The sequence below is a fragment of the Crassostrea angulata genome, chromosome 3 (genome assembly GCF_025612915.1).
Source record: "Crassostrea angulata isolate pt1a10 chromosome 3, ASM2561291v2, whole genome shotgun sequence".
NCBI lineage: Eukaryota > Metazoa > Mollusca > Bivalvia > Ostreida > Ostreidae > Magallana > Magallana angulata.
The window spans coordinates 24,431,006-24,449,852 of NC_069113.1; the positions used below are offsets into that span (position 1 = coordinate 24,431,006).

An 18,847-nucleotide genomic window follows, 5' to 3' on the forward strand; every position below is an offset into this window, starting at 1 on the left:
TCTCCACAAATTTGAAACGTGTAAAGATAACATATTTCAACATTAAAAATGTTGTTTTAAAAAAAAAGATGGAGAGATGACCCAGAGATGACTAATTATGTACTTTTTCAAATTATTTTTTGAAGGATAAAAAACAAAGTCGATTGATATGACAATGCTGTTTCAAACAGTACTTTATAGAGCATATATCATGTATATTGACAAGTCTCGCATGGCTCAGTGGTTTCGTCCTGGATAAGTGAATACAAACATTCAGTGTTTTGGGATCAAATCCAACTGGGGGTCTTTTAAAAAAAAATTAACTTTTTTGTTTTAAATGTTTGTTATTATAACATGATGTTGAATTATAATATGCCGGTATATTTTAATTTGCTGTTATTGATTTCTAGATCTGCTGAATGAACACTATTTTCTTTTCTTATTACTAGTTTTTTAGGATATACACAATATAACTTCATTAAAATATGTTTGCATTAACATTTCCAACTAGATATCGGTTTACCTCTCATTGCCATTTTTTGAAAGCTTGTGAGTTTTTTAATAACCAGAATAGCCATGTACTTCGACTCTCAACATAATATATTTTTGTTGAAACCTGTATATAGCCTTTCGAGGTTATAGACATTTAAATCCCAATTGATTCGTGTCCAGGAATCCTGCAAACTTACAATCTTGTGCGCTCACTTTCTTTCTGGCTACAAAATCCTTTTAATAAAACGAAATGTCGTTTCGATAAGCGGTCAGCCATTTTGTGATGATGTGTTAATCCACCTTAATTAAGACTATCATTTTGCTAAATAATGTCACTTTGGTACTTCCGTGCGTTAAAAAGAAGATTTTGTAGGGTTTTACGGTTTTATTTACCTTTTTTGCACGATTTTTAAACCGTAAATCAGATTCTCTTCACCTTTAAGAGCCTGTCAATAAAGATTTCTTATATAATTATATCTATCAAGGGTGCATGTGCGACATTGCGTTCAGTGATAGGAAACGTGACAACAAAGATTGAATGAATCCTTACCCTTTTCGCTACCGACATGACATAGCTGTAAAACAGCTGTCTCCATATTGAAAAATTCAATACATGTACATTAAGTAACCTGATTGGCAGTAAGTCTCTCTCTCTCTCTCTCTCTCTCTCTCTCTCTCTCTCTCTCTCTCTCTCTCTCTCTCTCTCTCTCTCTCTCAGTCCTCGATACATTTCAATATTCTATATGTTCAATGTTCTTCTTCTTCATCGTTCTAGAAGAACAATTGGGACGTGGGTGTTGGAAGTAAATCCTCCATAACGAACTTACGATCGAACCTTATACACAATTTATACTATTTAGTGGGATAATTGGAATAACTCGAAATCGTTGATAACAGAGTTGTTAATTATGTCAATAAACAGACATTTTTTCCATGACTAATATTATATACATGTATAAACTAGCGAGATGAAATGATCAAACATCAACAACCCCTTCTCCTTCCTGGGGGCCAAATGAAATCAAAATACTAAAAGTACTGATAGACGGAGGCATCATTTCGGAGGAAATTAAACTAATGACAATATATGATTTTATGATGCTTACCGCTTATCATGTTAGAATATTCGCAAAGCGGTTTAGTATTATGGCAATTTAAGGTCGTGAGGATATTTTTCAGGTTGACATCAGAGTTAGGTAGATAATATTAAAATAATTTGTGTTGTTCTCTTATCTTAACCTTATAAGCTTGTTATTAATATATTACTACATAAATGTGTTTAATCTTTACAAAAAAGGAAGGAGGAAATTATTTTGCATCATAAAACAACATGGGAAACTGTACATGTTATTAAATGTATACAACTCGAACTCAAAAAATACAATGCAAACTATTTATGTACACATTTCTTTTCTTGTGTATATTTAGTTTAAGTTGATATTATTTCCTGTGTATAGTGATTTGCAAACCAAAGGTAGAAAACGGCATATCCTAGAGGTTTCCACACCTGTTCAAGACAAAAGATAACCTCTAAATTGCCAACTACTTTGTCTAACTGTACAACACCCCCCCCCCCCCCTCCTTTTCTATCTTGCAGAAGGGGTTTCTTGATTAATGAGTGTCGTCGATCCAGATGTTCTTTTATTATGATCGTTATGAGAGAGAGAGAGAGAGAGAGAGAGAGAGAGAGAGAGAGAGAGAGAGAGAGAGAGAGAGAGAGAGAGAGCGTTTTAGGCGTTATTTTACGTAAATTCATTTGAAATATACTAATATTATATATTCTTAAAATTAGTATCCACAAAAGAATATAGTACACTGTGATTGAATCCAGCACGCAGTTTCAGTCAAAGTCCACGTGTTACCCCTGATAATCAAATCAACGCGCGAGGTGCACCACGTGTTCCTTCCAAGATAAGGGAAAAAAAGTTTCGTTCTAAGTTTTCATTTCAAGTGAGGAGAACTGAATTATGCCTAACAATAAATAAAGTATTCTACACTGTTTGTGATGTTTTGATTTCTAGCAAAGAGAAAAAAAATATGTCTAACAATGAAGTACATGTATTCTACACTGTTTGTGATGTGTGATTTCAAGTAAAGAGAAAGGAAGCATACTTAACAATGAAGTATTATACACTGTTTGTGATATTTAATTTAAAGATTGATATACTGTGTTTGTGAAGTTTAATTCGTATACTTCTTTTTTCTCAACAGAAATCTCTCTCTCTCTCTCTCTCTCTCTCTCTCTCTCTCTCTCTCTCTCTCTCTCTCTCTCTCTCGTTAAGACTATGGACACAATAAACACATGAACTTAATTTTGCTATTTATTTTGAATTTGCAGAGAACTCAAGTTCAGTAGTATGGTACCAGTTTTAATTATATATATTAAATACACCGACTTCCCAAATCACTTGCGGGGAGGGGGGTAGGGGGCAGCTGTAAAGAGAGATACGTCTCCGCGAGAAATTAATTGATAATATGCGAACGATATACGACAGAGACAAAGAAGCACAGCATGTTTATTCATTGAATCTCATAATTATTCATTATTTCGACCACCGCTAGATGGTGCTTAAGGAATCCTCATTATTTGACGTCACGGGCAAGACAATCGCAATATACGGAGGCTGTTCAACAGCCCCGTCTAAAAAGCCAGCTCAAAAAAAGCAATCACCAGTAAACACAAATCTATCAAATTGTTACTCTCAAGAGAATGGCGTATTCAAACTAGTACACAGAGTTGATGCATGTCAATAAATATATAGTATTAATCAATGTAATGTCAATTAACTCCCCTCAGTGGACCAGTGGGCTAATCAGTCATGACTTTTTGGGGGGTGTTCTGGATTCCACATTGGGTGTTTTCATCCAATAACTTGTTCAGCAAACCAACAATACTTTCCTCTTTTCATCAATACCAATGTCTTTGATGTGCTCCAAACACTTAAACAGCAACCAACAATAATTGGAGCAAGTCATAGATCTGGTTTTCATCAGATTGCACCCTTAGAGTATAGACATTATTTTGTTCTGCCATTTTGCACATGCTATTGTCAGATATGGCGCAATTTTAAAAAACAAAGTAGCATATCTATAATATTTTTATTCATTTTTTCTGTCATAATTGCATTCAACAAATTCCAGGTAAATATAACATTCAGGACCAAGTATTCAAGCACTCACAATTACTTTTCTTTTGGGGGTTTTACTTCAGTGTCTGCATCAACATCACTGTCTTTTTCGTTTCCTGGATTTTCCTCAGGTTCTTTTTCCTTGTCAGTTTTCTTATTCTCATCCTTGTCACTGTCACTATCGCTGTCACTGTCAGAACTATCACTGTCAGAAGACGAAGTGTCCTCTTCTGAGGCAGCTTGCTTTGACTGCTGTTTTATTACATTTTCGTCTTGTTTAGATGAGATAATATCTTTATGTTCTGGTTCTGAGGATATCACCTCAGTATGTTCCGGCTCTGAAGATATCACCTCAGTATGTGCTGGTTCTGAGGATATCACCTCAGTATGTTCCGGCTCTGAAGAGATGACCTCAGTATGTTCTGGTTCTGAAGATATCACCTCTTTATGTTCCGGTTCTGAAGATATCATCTCTTTGTGTTCTGGTTCATGTGATATTACTTCTGTATGCTTTTGGTGAGATGCAACTACTAAACTCTCTGACTTATCTTGTACTGAATTTGGTTTAGTCTTTTCAAATTTACTGTCTAATAGTGAATTTAAAAGTTTGTTTGCAATTTCCCTTTTCTGCATATTAGGAATATTAAGTTTTTCAGGATGCTTCAGGTCATCTTCAATTTTTCCGGTTAATATATAGTCTGCCTTTTCTTTTTCATCCAAACTGAATACAGTGTCTTTTTGTAAGTGTTCTGGTAACCTTTCCATTTTATACTAAAAATAAAGAAATATTTGTAATTGTGTACACATATTTTCGACAATTACATCAGGAATGAGGAATTGTCAGATTCTAGAGGAAAGGTGACAGAACTGTTAACTTTTTGCATGTAAAACTTCTTTGCCACAATTTTATCTTTTACTGTTGAAGAACCCTTAAAGAGATAATTGTTAATATTTGTGCCAAATTAACACTACAAGGACTGCTTGATACGTATGTTGACCAGTTCAGTACTGACTGCTGACATGCTTAAAGTGTTAAGAGCTACAGCGTACATATAAAGGAGAAAAAAGTGAAATGAGGAGAGGGGGCTGTAGCAGACCATAATAATGGACTTCACCATATTTCTGTTTCGTAGACTGAAGATAATTAGACAGTGATATCATTATCTAAATGATTTATAATTACCTTATACAACAAGTTATTAACCAGAATTAGACTATCATATACAAGTGTGTCAAAAGTTTTTCATTTAACACATAATTCCATTGTCTTAAAGTTTTCAAGTGTTACTTTTTTTTATAAGCTTAAATACAAGTTTTAGTCTGGAAAAAAAAGATGACACAGTTCATAAAATTTTTTAAAAAATGTCAATAAAAGAATAAACAAGGGAAGTTGAAGAGATGAAGAGAAGACATTTTGATATATGTACCAGTATACTGAATACATGTATGTTTCTGAAAAGGAGATGTTTACCTTGGTGACTTTCATGGCCACACCCTCCGGTAAGTTTCTCTGAATGTACTCAAGAAATGTTGAGGCTGTTGACCCAGTTAAATAATAATACTGCAAGGGAAAGAAATTATACAGGTTTTTATCTCTCTCATGAAAAAAAACAATAGAATTTGTAAATGAAGAATCACAGTCTATTTAAAATAATCATATAATTCATAAATAAATAAAATATCATGGCAGAAAGCTTTAAATCCCAGTCCCACACTTTGATAATAATAATTTTGTAAAAATATAAAACCTTTGGTTTTATATAATAAATGTAAATAATGATTATTCTCCATAAATACAGTCGGCATCAAACTGCGAAATTTACCAAATCTATAAAGAATGTAGTCAATCTGACTTAATTTCCGAATAACAAAACTTAAAACTATTTAATAAATACTCCATAAAATTTATTTGTTGAAATGTTCATAAAAATTTCTTAATAAAAAACACCTTCACAAGAGTAATTCAGCCTACAGACTTACAATAAATGTTCTATTGACTTACAATAAATGTTCTATAGGCTTACAACAAAGGCTCATTAGACTATTGACTTACAATAAATGTTATATTGACTTACAATAAAAGTTCTATAGACTATTGACTTCGAATAATTATTCTACAGGCTATTGATTTACAATAAAGGCTATATAGACTACTGACTTACAATAGTTGTTCTACAGGCTATTGATTTACAATAAATTTTCTATTAACTTACAATAAAAGTTCAATTGACTATTGACTTATAATAAATGTTCTATTGACTTACAATTAAAGTTCAATAGACTATTGACTTACAATAATTATTCTACAGGCTATTGACTTATAATAATTGTTCTACAGGCTATTGACTTACACTACATGTTCTATAGACTACTGACTTACAATAATTGTTCTATAGTGTGTCCGAGCCTCGTACTGAACTCTGTGCTTCTTGTAGATGTGCACCGACTTGTTCAGGGTCAACTTGTCAATGACCGGTTTCTTTTGTACATAGCTGCAGAAGACAAAATATTCCATCAGAAATCTGAACTGATAAAGCTTGGTTGTACCATTTACCTGTGTTAATACTTCAGATACTTAATTTGATCTTCTCTTCACATCTTAATCTACCCTTGTAATTATTCTATTGATTAATTCTAGGAGAGAACATGTATAGGCAAATTCTCTGCTGTTTACTTCCTTTCAATTTATTTAAAGCAATATGAGCTGTATTTTTTATAATCTTATTTTGCTGCAAAAACCTGCTAGTATGATAAGTCTGCATAAAACTTAAACTTTTATGATAAATAAGATTTGAAAAAATCATTAATTTTTACCAAAGGAAAGATTTCTTTTCTAAGGAATATATAACAAATCAATTTTTGTAAAGGACAACAATAATTTAATTTTGCTCCAAATAAGGCCTTTTCCACAAAAATATGTCAAACAGAAATTTAAAAACCATGATATCTTTGTCATTTTAGAACAAAAAACATTTTAGTAAAAAAAAAAAATCAACATAAAAAATGCAGCTCATATTGCTTTAAAAATACTTGAATAAAATACTACTGCTTAAATCAATACTTTACATAAAAACAAATGGTTGGCAGTACAAACAATATAAATCAGATTGCAGAAAATCTAAGAAGATATTTCTATTAGTGCAAAACAGTTTAATAAAACTCTTTCAAAAAACCAGTTTATATGCATCTCAAGAGTAAAAACATAGGTAATCACAGATTACAAAGCTCACCGAGACGAGACATCACCCTTATGAGACTTCACCTCTATGAGACCACCTTTATCATATTAAATGAAAATCATACTTCATGATCTTGGATATTCATGGATTGTTTTGACACAATATTGTATATCATCTGTTAAAAAATTGTATGCTAATCATATGTTCATATGTTAATCAATACAATAATATAAAATTAAATATTGCATCCTATCATATTTACAACATATATCATATAATTCAATAAAATACCATAATAATCAATGATGAGATATGATATTGTAACGTATGATATGACATTGTATTGTGTTATACGTTATTGTATTTGATCAAATAATACAATATCATAAAATATAAAACAATATAGTATTATATTACAATATCATATTACATAATACATCATAACATTGAAACTTATGATATTATATTGTATAATATAGTATGATATTGTATGATACTGTATCATTTTTGATACATAATATGATATTGTACCATATGATGCACTGTACAATATTATTTGATACAACATTGTATCATATCAAATGATACAACTTTATATGATAAAGTAAAATATTATTTAAAACAATATTATATTATACATATTGTATCATATGATACAATAATATATTTTACAATATCATACAATACAATTTCATGTGATGTGATAATATATCATATTATAAAACAATATCATATTAAACAATATCGTATGATACGATATTATATAATATAACAGTATCATATTATACAATTTCATGTGATATTATTCTATATTACAGAAACCAATATCATATTTTACAATATTGTATGATACAATATCATAGAATATACAATATTGTATCATAGGATACAATATAATATTTTGCAATATCTTATGTAATTGTATCATGTGATAAAATAATAAATTAAAAAAACAATATATTATACGATATTGTATCATAATATACAATACTATACATAGCAATATCATGATACAATATCATATCATAAAATATAAAAAAAAATTGATACAATATCATATCGTATCGTATAACTTTTTATAATATAACATATGATATCATATTGTATCATATCAAACAATACTCTTTCATATCATACAATACTATATCATAGGAATCATGTTATATCATTTATCAACAAATACATCTATCTATCGAGCAGGTTTGAGTGAGGTAGGAGATTTCTTTAGCATACTTGATAATGGAGATCAGGCTCTGCATCTGAAGCAACCTCTGCGTTTCATTTATAATATAGTTAAATCAACTATGCAAGCTATCATCTATAAAACATGTGACCTGTTCCAAAAAAACTAAACCTCATCCAGCATCCGAAACCTATGGCTCAGATTCAGCATTCAAGCCTGTCAGGTGCATCAGTATACATAAGACGCATCTCCATGCAAGTTTGGTGAAGTTCAGACCAGTAATAACTAAGATATCATCATCAGAAGGCACTAGCAATTAAAACCTTAACCTGCTCCAGCATCCGCAACCTATGGCTCAGATTCAACATCCATGCCTGTCAGGTGCATCTGTATCATAAGACACACCATCCATTCAAGTTGGTGAAGTGAGGACCTGTAATAACTAAGATATATTTTTTAGCATCCTTGATAATGGAGATCAAGCTCTGCATCTGAAGCTTCCTCTGTGATTCATTCATACTACAGTTTAATCAACTATGCAAGTTTGAAAAAGTACTATCATCAATTAAACATGTGACCTGTTCCAAAAAACTTAACCATATCTAGCATCTGAAACCTATGGCTCAGACTCAGCATTCAAACCTGTCAGGTGCATCAGTATCATAAGACGCACCATCCATGGAAGTCTGGTGAAGTTAGGACAAGTAATAACTAAGATATAATCATCAGAGGGCACCTGTTTCAAAAACTTTAACCAGCTCTAAAAACCTTAACCTCCTTCAGCATCCGAAACGTATGGCTCAGATTCAGCATTCAAGCCTGTCAGGTGCATCAGTATCATAAGACACACCATCCATAGAAGTCTGGTGAAGTACGGACCAGCAGTAACTAAGATATAATCATCAGAGGGCACCTACAACAAAAACTTTAACCAGCTCTAAAAGCCTTTACCTCCTCCAGCATCCGAAACCTACAGCTCAGATTCAGCACTCAAGCCTGTCTGGTGCATCAGTATCATAAAACACACCATCCATGCAAGTTTGGTTAAGTACGGACCTGCAGTAACTTAGTTATTGCTATCAAAGGGCACCTGCAACAAAAACTTTAACCAGCTCCAAAAACCTTAACCTCCTCCAGCATCCGAAACCTATAGCTCAGATTCAGCACTCAAGCCTGTCTGGTGCATAAGTATCATAAGACACACCATCCATGCAAGTTTGGTTAAGTACGGACCTGCAGTAACTTAGATATTGCTATCAAAGGGCACCTGCAACAAAAACTTTAACCTGGTCCAACAACCTTAACCTCCTCCAGCATCTGAAATTTAGGACTCAGATTCAGCATCCAAGTCTTTCAAGTCCATAAGTAGGTCCAGATGCATCATCCATGCAAGTTTGGTGAAGATAGGACAAGTAATAGCTTAGATACAGGACCTGCAACAAAAACTTTAACCAGGTCCGGACGCCGACGCCGACGCCGACACCGACGCCGACGCCGACGCCGAGGGTATAGCATAAGCTCCCCCTGACTTCGTCTCGGTGAGCTAAAAATCATTTAGAAATTTAAAACAAACAGATTGAAGGTTTGAAGCTGAAAACCTGTTTATATTTTGAAACCAGTCAGATAAAAGAGCTGCACACTTACGTATCATGCGGACCGAGGTCTAAATGGAAAGCCGTCTGCTTTAGATACCAGTAGTAACTGTCCAGCACCTTGGGGTCATGACCTTTGACCTCTACAATGACTTTACTGAAGAGTTCATCTTCCCCGCCTCCTCCACCTCCCTCTGTCCCCTGTGTTGGTTGTGTATCGATCGTGCTTAGACCCCGTGGGAAATGGTAGGATGAACTAGAATAAAAAAAGAATCTAGTGTAATATAGAGAAGTCCAGTTACTAAGCAACACAGTCAGATATTGAAAGCATTCTTTCCAATTACTGAGCAACACAAACGGATATTAAAGGCATTCTATCTTTTTATTGTCTACAAACATAATGAATAATGCCATGAAATTTCACCAAAAAAAGAATCAGTATGTTTAATATAAAAGTCGAATGATTAAGTTATCAATAAGAGTTATTTACGTCTGTTCAGTCAATGAGCAATGCCATCAAATCTCATTACCAGACACAGTTTGTATCAACGACTGTAGAAGTCAAATTCTGACAGACAAAATCAAAACATAATGCATAGCCATTATTTTGTCCATGAGCAAAACTCCAAAGAGATTCATTAAAGCAGAATAAGGCATATCTAAAAACAGTTTTATTATTCAAAAATACTTCTATATGAACCTACCTTGTGGGATGGTTTTGCAACAGTGAAAGAACTGGTCTAATGCTGAATGGGCGACAGGTGATAGCCTTCTGACGAACAAAAACCACATTGATTTATAACACCTCTAAACATTATTTTATATACTAGATTTATAACTATTAGCCCATGGTGTAAAAGAAATCTTAATCCAAAAGAAAAGTTAATCATTGACAAATAACTCAATTTAAGATGTGTTGCTGATTTGAGCCAGAAATTTTGCAACAACAGTAAAACTGATGCAGAAGAGACATGCACACATGCAGGTTTTGACTAAAAAAAAGAAAATGACATCTGGGAAGAACATAAATTCATAAAAGAAATTATATTTGCACATAAACTGTGCAGAAACATTTAATAAATGTGAGGGTTCAAATTATATCCAGTCCAGCTGAACATCAGCCAGGATTATACTTAAATGTCTAATGAATTTATCTATTTTAAATATTTTGATTTTGTTTAAAGAATAAATGGAAAATATGCCAAGACTAATGTTGTGCTTTATAAAAAGCAACTTTTGAAAAGTAAGAAAAGGTTCTACCATCTGGCGACCTAAAATTTTCCATAGAGAGCCAGCATTGTTCTACCATCTAAAATCTTCCATAGAGAGCCAGCTTTTCTTTTTAAATGTAGACAGAGCTTTGACGGATAATATATGCCTGACAGTGTGCACTTCTCAATAGTTTGTTTGATATTTGGAAAGACACCTTCACTAAATCTTGGAACAGTTCTTAAAAAAATCATGGCTGGAAATTCAGCCACTACTTTGGTCTCTTGTCCATGTTAAAATTGTTATATTTGCGAGTCAGCAAGCTCCAATTGGTATCAGGAAAAAACGTATCCAATTCCTAGGGTACATTTTCTCCAAGAGAGAATGTACCCAGGTACGTTTTCTCTTGGAGAAAACGTACCCCTAAAAAAATCGTTAAGATATTGTTGAATAGTTCTAAATACTATTTTACAGCATAAATATAGAGGAATACGGTATATGAATTTTAAAGATATTTAAATTTAATAATAGCATTTTTTTTATATGAATCTGTTGGATATTTAAAGGACTTAGACATTTTAATTAGATATAAATAGTACGTTAATGCAAATATTACCAAAGAAGAACCACGCGAATCGACTTCTTGAGATATTAATCATTAAATTCTCTAAATTATTTTTTTAACGATTTCATCTATGATGGATTAATTGCTGACTAATTAAACTGCTCAGGTGATGTTTGTTCAGTGGATATGACAATTTACTGTCTAATTAATTAATGTACATGATTATGTATTAAAAAAAAAAAAAATCAAATGAATTATGATACAAATGTTTATTGTATAATTTGTTTTGCTGAACCCCAAAATATTTATTAAAACTACTATGATAATCCTAGGGTACGTTTTCTCTTGTGCTGAAATGAATACCATAAATCAATATTCGTGAGTGCTATTCGGTTCGTATTCGAATATTCGTACACGTCATTTACAAGGTATTAAGCCTGTTTGATAGTTTGTATTACTAAGTGATTGTACGTGTAAAATGCTTTAACAAGTCAGTTCGAAGTTGACACTATGAGTATCCGTTGAATTATAATTGTGCATTTACTTTTTATGCAAATAATGTGTAATGTAATTTTTTAATAATCTCCATCAACTACAATCAAAAGATTTATTACTTCAATCTTTAATAAAATACTGCAGTCCCAATCCTGTATGAGACCGATTCGTAACTTCGTAAGTCAGTCCAAATATTTCAGCCATGTTTGATTATAGTACAAAAAAAAAAAAAATAACGACCTTAATTCCGGAAAATGTCCTGAATACTAGTATTTAAAATTAAAGAACAAATGATATCTTACAACTTTTTAAAAAAAATTCTTATGATTTACCTTTCGATATTAACACTCGCACTTGTTCCAACATTTTAGCAAAATATCTCTTCATCATCTATTATGAATTGAAAAATCCAGAATGTTTGTCTCCGTAAAATTTAAACCCTGCTTTTACTTTCAATGTAATAAGTATGGCAGTCATAGATCTGAGTTTACAAATGGCTTTGTCTTTACTTTCATTCAGTGCAAAATGCTCCCAAATCTAACTTCTTTTCATCGTAACGAAATAACATGATGCTGCTTAGTTTATAGTTCTTATAATATGGGTGTGACCAAATATTCGAATGCTAAATATGCATTCGAATATTAGAAATTTACTATTCATTCGCGAATATTCGAACATTCATTTCAGCTCTAGTTTTCTCCATGAGAAAACATACTGGGTATTTTATACCCTAGGAATTGTATACGTTTTCTGGGTACAATTTCTCCCGGGTACGTTTTCTCCAGCATTCCTTCAATTTTGCAGACAAATCATCCTTCTAATTACAGGTAACTCTTGACAGCTTGAAGTCCATGGGACAGAGGAAAAAGTTCAAGGTTTCAAGAGTTTGAGTTTTCAAGAGTTCGGAATTTTCCGGGTTGACCGACAGGTTTTAAAATTAGTCTTACTGGATGTTATGATTAAGCCATTTATTTAGTGCTAACTTTACGCACGTGCTTAAACAACGTTTTCTTTTCACTAAAGTTTACAGATTGAACTGGATGTTTTAAAAACTAAATACAAACAACTATTGAATAAATTCATAATAATTATTTATTTTATGCATCCTATTAAGACCAGATTGCTCAGTACTACTGTACTTCGAGACGATCGACAAGTCATAAATGTGATAACTGAGTATCACCCATTGTTCGCACTGTACGGGTCCTTCACCAGCTGTAAGAACTTGTTCAGCAACAAACATTATAATGACAATGATGCTGATAAGCATAATTTTTACAGTTTTAAGTCAAATTCTTAAATGCGGTCAGTATAATTTTACGTAGGCCCTATGCATATGCGTGTTATAAATGTTATGAAACATTTATAACAAAAACATATACTTTCACAATACACACATAAGGCATGAGCATAGTTATTTACTTTTGATAACCTTTGAGGAAATTCGAACTATAGTTACAAAACATTTTCGTTGATGCAAGTTCATTTTTCAATAGGCTACGAATATCTTTTTACTCTAGGTTGATCATATGATATTGAATTTTGAAATCCACACATTCGCATTACCTGGAATATAGTTGAAGCTCTTCGGCATGCCACTACTGCCCTACCGGAAGCCATGCTTCCAGAGTGAGTGCGGAACTAATGAAAAAAGGGGGGGGGGGCTCAGAGATTTTTTTTCATTAAATATTTATTCAAGTATATTTACCCTAAATCTTTTTACATTATTATGGATATAGGTTAAGTGTTTTGTCAAATAATTTTAATCTTTTGGATACTTCGGAAGGTTTTTTTTCAGCAGACGCGCACTTGTCACCTTGACGACACTCAAAGCTTCAAAATGGTGGGTGAAAAGTTGTTTACATTGAGACATCTTTTAATATACTTTAGCAGTATGATTTAATTCAGTGAGAAGTAATTAAAAGAAAGAGATTCTTTATTATCATTGCATAATATGACTCGGTAAAATCAGTGGTGTTATCTGGAACTTATTAAAATGATATGGTTAAAACTGTAATGTATTGTTTAACTGCACTTTCACATTGAGCAGTTTATATAGAAATTAGTGTTTCAAGGCTTGTGTTTGTATTGTAGGCAGGTAAAGGTACTACAATTAAGGAGGCTCTACAGAAATGGGTAAGCACAATGAACACAATAACAGTACTATATGGAATATTGTAAACTGATGAATGCGAATTTTTACATGTTATAAGAAAATCCATTTCCTTATAGATTCTCTATTTACAATGACAAGCTTCTGAATAGATTTTATTGATAACTTACTCTTATATATTTTCAAAATATTTTTGCATCATTACATAATTATATTTATTATGTTTTATGTCTTATATTTCAACTTTAAGGCAACTCTCTAATCTCTTTTTTAAAAAACCCACATATCTTGGGACAAAATATGAACCATAGACCATTATTTTAGTTAGTCTCTCTCTCTCTCTGATAAAGAGTGTTTATATGTCAATAATTTGTACAGTTGAATGAATAGAATTTCTAAATATTTCATCACAGGAGGAAAAAATGGGAGTAAAAGCCTCAGAGTCAAAGGAAGTGAAAATATTTGGTCAGATTCCTCCCATTGAGAAAATGGATGCCTCCCTTTCCACACTGGCTAGCTGCGAGTAAGTAAATATTGTGTGAGAGTCACATTAAATAAGGGATGGTCATGATTAACTTTGATCTATATGAATGAATGATGTATGTCTGTTAGCATGAATATTGATATGCATCTTCTAGAATGCATGCAGTATTTTTAATACATGTAACAGGTTTTTTCTGCGGTTGTTTATTTTCTGTGGTAATCGCTAAATCTTCTTAAATTATCCACTAAATGCAATGGCTACTGTACTACTCTCTGGGGAGTGGAGTGAACCAAAAACCCTTGGCTAAGGAAGATTTCTTAAATGATAATAGTCTAATTAGTGGATAAACAATCATAGAAGAAATCCATCATTCCAGTATTTTCAAATATGATCAATCAAATTAAATGATATCAAACATTTAAGTCTGTAAAACATAAATGCACAATATGATCACGGGTCAAGAAGTTAATATAAGAAAAGGAATTTATTTACAGTAATCATGATAAATTTGTAAATATAATTCGTGCACATTTTTGACCTACAGAACTCTGATATCCAACATGAGACAAGTGCATGTTTTACTAGAAATTGTTAGATAAACATTGACTGAGCAACAATTACAGCTGCCTGAACATGTGACTGATTATGTAAAAATGAAATTATCATGGAAAACAATTCTCATTACACAAAGTACAGCAAAATTTGATACAATGTATAATACATACTTTAAGAAAAAACAGAATATTATTTAATTCTGTTTAGGACCTAAATCCAAAATTTCAAGCCACAGAAAACACCTGTTATGTGGTATGTTTCATTTACCGGTACATGTAGCCATGAGTTTTAACTATATATCTTAAAAATTTGATTTACTTTCAGAAAATTGTCATTATCCACAAACTGCATTGAAAAAATTGCCAACTTAAATGGTTTGAGTAAGTATATAACTGAGTTTTTATAAATATTTTAATGGATTTTTCAATGACTGAGTTGATACACATTTTGAAATTTGAATAGCTTTTTGAATTTCATAGTTTAATTCAATTCCAATAATTTATGGTAAATTGTTATATGCCCTCCTCACTCTATATCTTTAGCTCTGTAAACAATCCTTTTTTTTTAAATAAAAGATATGCATCAATTATTTCAGAAAATTTGAAAATATTATCACTTGGGAGAAACAACATCAAATCCCTCACAGGTTTGGTAAGTGGCATTTTTCTAATAAACAGATAGACATGAATTGATTTGTAATGCATACATTTTATTTCATAGTAGCTAGGTATAATTTAATATTTCCTTTACAAGTAGTTGTATACTTTGTTAATATTCATAACTTTAGACAATATTTTATGCTGAGAACTTCTGATTCAGATTTTCATGATAAATTACTTTAATTTGTTAATGCTAAAACTCCTGTTTGAAATAAAATTATGTATGAAAAATCACAGATGTGCAGAGTCAAATTTTTTTTAGGGGGTTCCAGACCCCCGCCCCTATAGACCTGTGCATGAAGAAATTATAATTATGGCTTAAAAAAAGTATAGCTATATAGTACATGTAATATGCAATTATGCATGCAGTTTTCATGATATCAGATACTACTTATTTTCAGCATTTTTTTTTTTTTACATGTTTCTAATTATTACATGTATCAAATCAATACATGTATTTGGATAAAATTTCAGGAAGCAGTCGGTGACACACTTGAAGAATTGTGGATATCATATAACAACATAGAAAAGCTTAAGGGAATCAATGTCCTCAAAAGACTGAAGGTATGCAATATTCTTTTGCATTTAGAAAAAATTGTGCACTGAAAAAGGGAAGTTAATGTACATGTACATCCTATGAATTATTATCTTGTTTGGAGTCTTGCAGCTGTAAAATTACATTTGTAAATTCATATACTGGTATTCTAAAGGGAAAAAATACCTCAATGGAACATTTATTTACAGATTTGAATTATGTTGTCTAAATATTTCAATGAAATTATGTATATTTTGGGGTGGGCTTATACCTTTCCTTTATTTATAAGAATAATAATTGCGCTCTGTTGATTTAAAAAATATACTGCATCATTTTTTTATTGACAGGTCCTGTATATGTCAAATAACCAAGTGAAAGACAGTAATGAATTTGGCAAACTGGTAAATATGTTTTTTCTCTCTTCTCTCACCCCTCTCTCTCCCTCTCCCATGTATTTCTTCTCTCTCTCTCTCTCCCATGTATTTCTTCTCTCTCTCTCTCTCTCTCTCTCTCTCTCTCTCTCTCTCTCTCTCTCTCATAATTTAAGGCTGATTTCTTTTATAAAACAGGCTGATTTACCTGTGCTAGAAGAGTTGGTGTTTGTGGGAAATCCCCTAGAGGAGAAGGAGACAGCAGAGGGAACATACAGAGACAATGTGGCCAAGAAACTCCCAAAACTCAAAAAGCTTGATGGTAAAATTCCTTCTTATTATTATTGCTTCCTGTATACATGGCTTTAAATGATGTGAAACTGGAAATGAATCAGTCAAATCTTCTTAGTCAAAGACATGAGTCAAATGCAGGGCAGGAAAAAGTTGTATTTTATTATGATTTTAAATATTCATAAAATTTTCAATTTCATAAAATTACCATAAGGTTATTGTGCACCATATTATGTTTTTATAAAGATATCTTATCATTTACTCAAAAAATCAAATACATTATGTTCAATTCAGTTATTTTTTCTTATCCATGTATTTTTATCTGATTTGAATGTAAACATTTCTAAATTTTAGATTTTAAGATGATTGCAGGAATTTTCAGGGTTTAAAGTTTGACATTGTAAAATATTTGAATTGTTTTTCTTCCTTAGGTGTGCCTGTCATTCGTGAAGAAGCTGAAGATGAAGGGGATTCATGAACATAACATTCATAAAATCTGTAATTTTGGAGCTTACAAAAGAAAAGGACTTGAGCAAACTGGCCCAATAATATGAACAAAATTGAAAAAAAAAATTTTCAGACTGTGCTGTTTTTTATCTGACTGCAGTATTTATTTATTTTATTGTTACAACATTTAAGTAAATTGTCATATTAGTAGTAGTATGTTGAACCATATATAACATTATTAATTTATTATGCAAACCCCCCAAAAAAACTGATGAGTTAGAATATACTTTTGAGGAAAGAAACAACAAAACTGAAGTAAGGTTCTTTAATTGTCTACTTGTTATAAAAATGGTTGTTATATTTTTATATTGACTACTTATAACTCATGAAAAATCAATAAATTCTTTAAAAATTTATGAATGATTATGATGTTTTCTTTGTGAGAAAGGTGGCTAAAATGTCAATTAAATGTCATAGATGTAAAACAATGTTGTTTTCTTGTAATTGACAACTGGCTTCTGGTAATTGACAACTGGCTTCTGGTAATTGACAACTGGCTTCTGGTATCAGACAATTTAATCATTGATATTTTCGATTGGCATTGTTCCCAGTTATTCAAACAGCAATTTTTCACCTAACTTAGTCAACTTTTCTGGTGATAAGAACATACTGTAAACTATGATATATATTTATATTGTTTTAGCACAGATATATTTAAATGAACATTTTGCGTAAACATTATTATGAAGACTTCAAATAAGTATTTTCCTTTTCTTTTGTTTAAATGTTATTATCTTATCAATTTTTGAAATTCTACCCCATATCTATATTGGATTAGTTAATAACATAAATAACTTTTCTGTTGTTGCAACCAAGATGAACAACAAACAAAATATAAACATGTATTACTAGTTCATAATTAAATTCTGTCACAAAAAGCTGATCAATCAATCGTCTATGCGCAAATTGGATGTGTGTGCGGATCCAGAAAATTTTTCATGTCCAGGGGGGGGGGGAGTATTTAAGTTTGCTAGGGGGCATATTTTTGGTAATTGAACTACAGCATGTAAATTGAATAGATTTGATTTTTCCGGGGGTGGGGGAGGGGGGTCTAGAGTGATTCTGGACCAACCCGAACCCCCCGATCCGCACATTTGAACGAATCTGACGAATTCGAATTAGATTATTTATATAACGTGCCAGGAAAACGTATCAAACTCAGTATGGCTTTCTATAAAAACCAGGCAAACGTCAAATATTTTGGAGTAGGGGAAGTGCACATGAGTGCATGCGCCGTTCGTTGATGAAAAAATAAATTAATCAAATATTTCATGAAAGACGTATAGTAAATATACGCAATCGAAATTCAATATTATTTTTACACAATTTAAATTATACAATGCAATTACCTGATGAAATCAACTGCGCCACTGATTAAAAATAAAGTGTGTTGTTCTGTATTTTCGTTTTATTTGGATTCTTATTCAGAAATAAACATCCGGCCCTTCTGTATTAAATTGTACATGTAACTGCATTTATACGGTAATTCAAACTCTTGCTTGATTCCAGC

At 31.8% G+C, this 18,847-nt stretch overlaps 2 protein-coding genes across 3 annotated transcripts; one reads left to right on the forward strand and one right to left on the reverse strand.

Annotated features, from left to right (window-relative positions):
• Positions 1-3,551: 3,551 nt before the first annotated feature.
• Positions 3,552-13,492, reverse strand: LOC128177869 (putative surface protein SACOL0050). 2 transcript variants are annotated; one of them, XM_052844766.1, is made up of 6 exons: positions 13,389-13,492; positions 10,258-10,325; positions 9,606-9,809; positions 5,980-6,091; positions 5,071-5,160; positions 3,552-4,370 (listed from the first exon to the last, which is right to left on the reverse strand). In XM_052844766.1, exons 1-6 carry the CDS (start codon positions 13,440-13,442, stop codon positions 3,654-3,656), a joined length of 1,245 nt encoding a protein of 414 aa, XP_052700726.1. In that variant the 5' UTR covers positions 13,443-13,492; the 3' UTR covers positions 3,552-3,653. The 2 variants fall into 2 exon arrangements, with proteins under 2 accessions (XP_052700726.1, XP_052700727.1); XM_052844767.1 differs by having other exon boundaries at positions 10,258-10,322; positions 13,389-13,458.
• Positions 13,493-13,574: 82 nt separating this feature from the next.
• Positions 13,575-17,693, forward strand: LOC128177870 (dynein axonemal light chain 1-like). The gene is made up of 9 exons (XM_052844768.1): positions 13,575-13,665; positions 13,917-13,958; positions 14,349-14,458; positions 15,299-15,354; positions 15,570-15,625; positions 16,108-16,197; positions 16,516-16,569; positions 16,738-16,861; positions 17,262-17,693. Exons 1-9 carry the CDS (start codon positions 13,663-13,665, stop codon positions 17,306-17,308), a joined length of 582 nt encoding a protein of 193 aa, XP_052700728.1. The 5' UTR covers positions 13,575-13,662; the 3' UTR covers positions 17,309-17,693.
• Positions 17,694-18,847: the final 1,154 nt, after the last annotated feature.

What these genes read in the sequence shown, in the direction of transcription:
- LOC128177869 (XM_052844766.1), bottom strand. Translation starts at nt 13,442, where the DNA reads ATGGCTTCCGGTAGGGCAGTAGTGGCATGCCGAAGAGCTTCAACTATA. An exon ending in GACCTCGGTCCGCATGATAC is followed by an intron (nt 6,092 to 9,605) that starts GTAAGTGTGCAG and finishes TGTCTTCTGCAG; the next exon opens with CTATGTACAAAAGAAACCGG. An exon ending in CACACTATAGAACAATTATT is followed by an intron (nt 5,161 to 5,979) that starts GTAAGTCAGTAG and finishes TTTCCCTTGCAG; the next exon opens with TATTATTATTTAACTGGGTC.
- LOC128177870 (XM_052844768.1), top strand. An exon ending in TCCACACTGGCTAGCTGCGA is followed by an intron (nt 14,459 to 15,298) that starts GTAAGTAAATAT and finishes ATTTACTTTCAG; the next exon opens with AAAATTGTCATTATCCACAA. An exon ending in AAAACTCAAAAAGCTTGATG is followed by an intron (nt 16,862 to 17,261) that starts GTAAAATTCCTT and finishes TTTCTTCCTTAG; the next exon opens with GTGTGCCTGTCATTCGTGAA.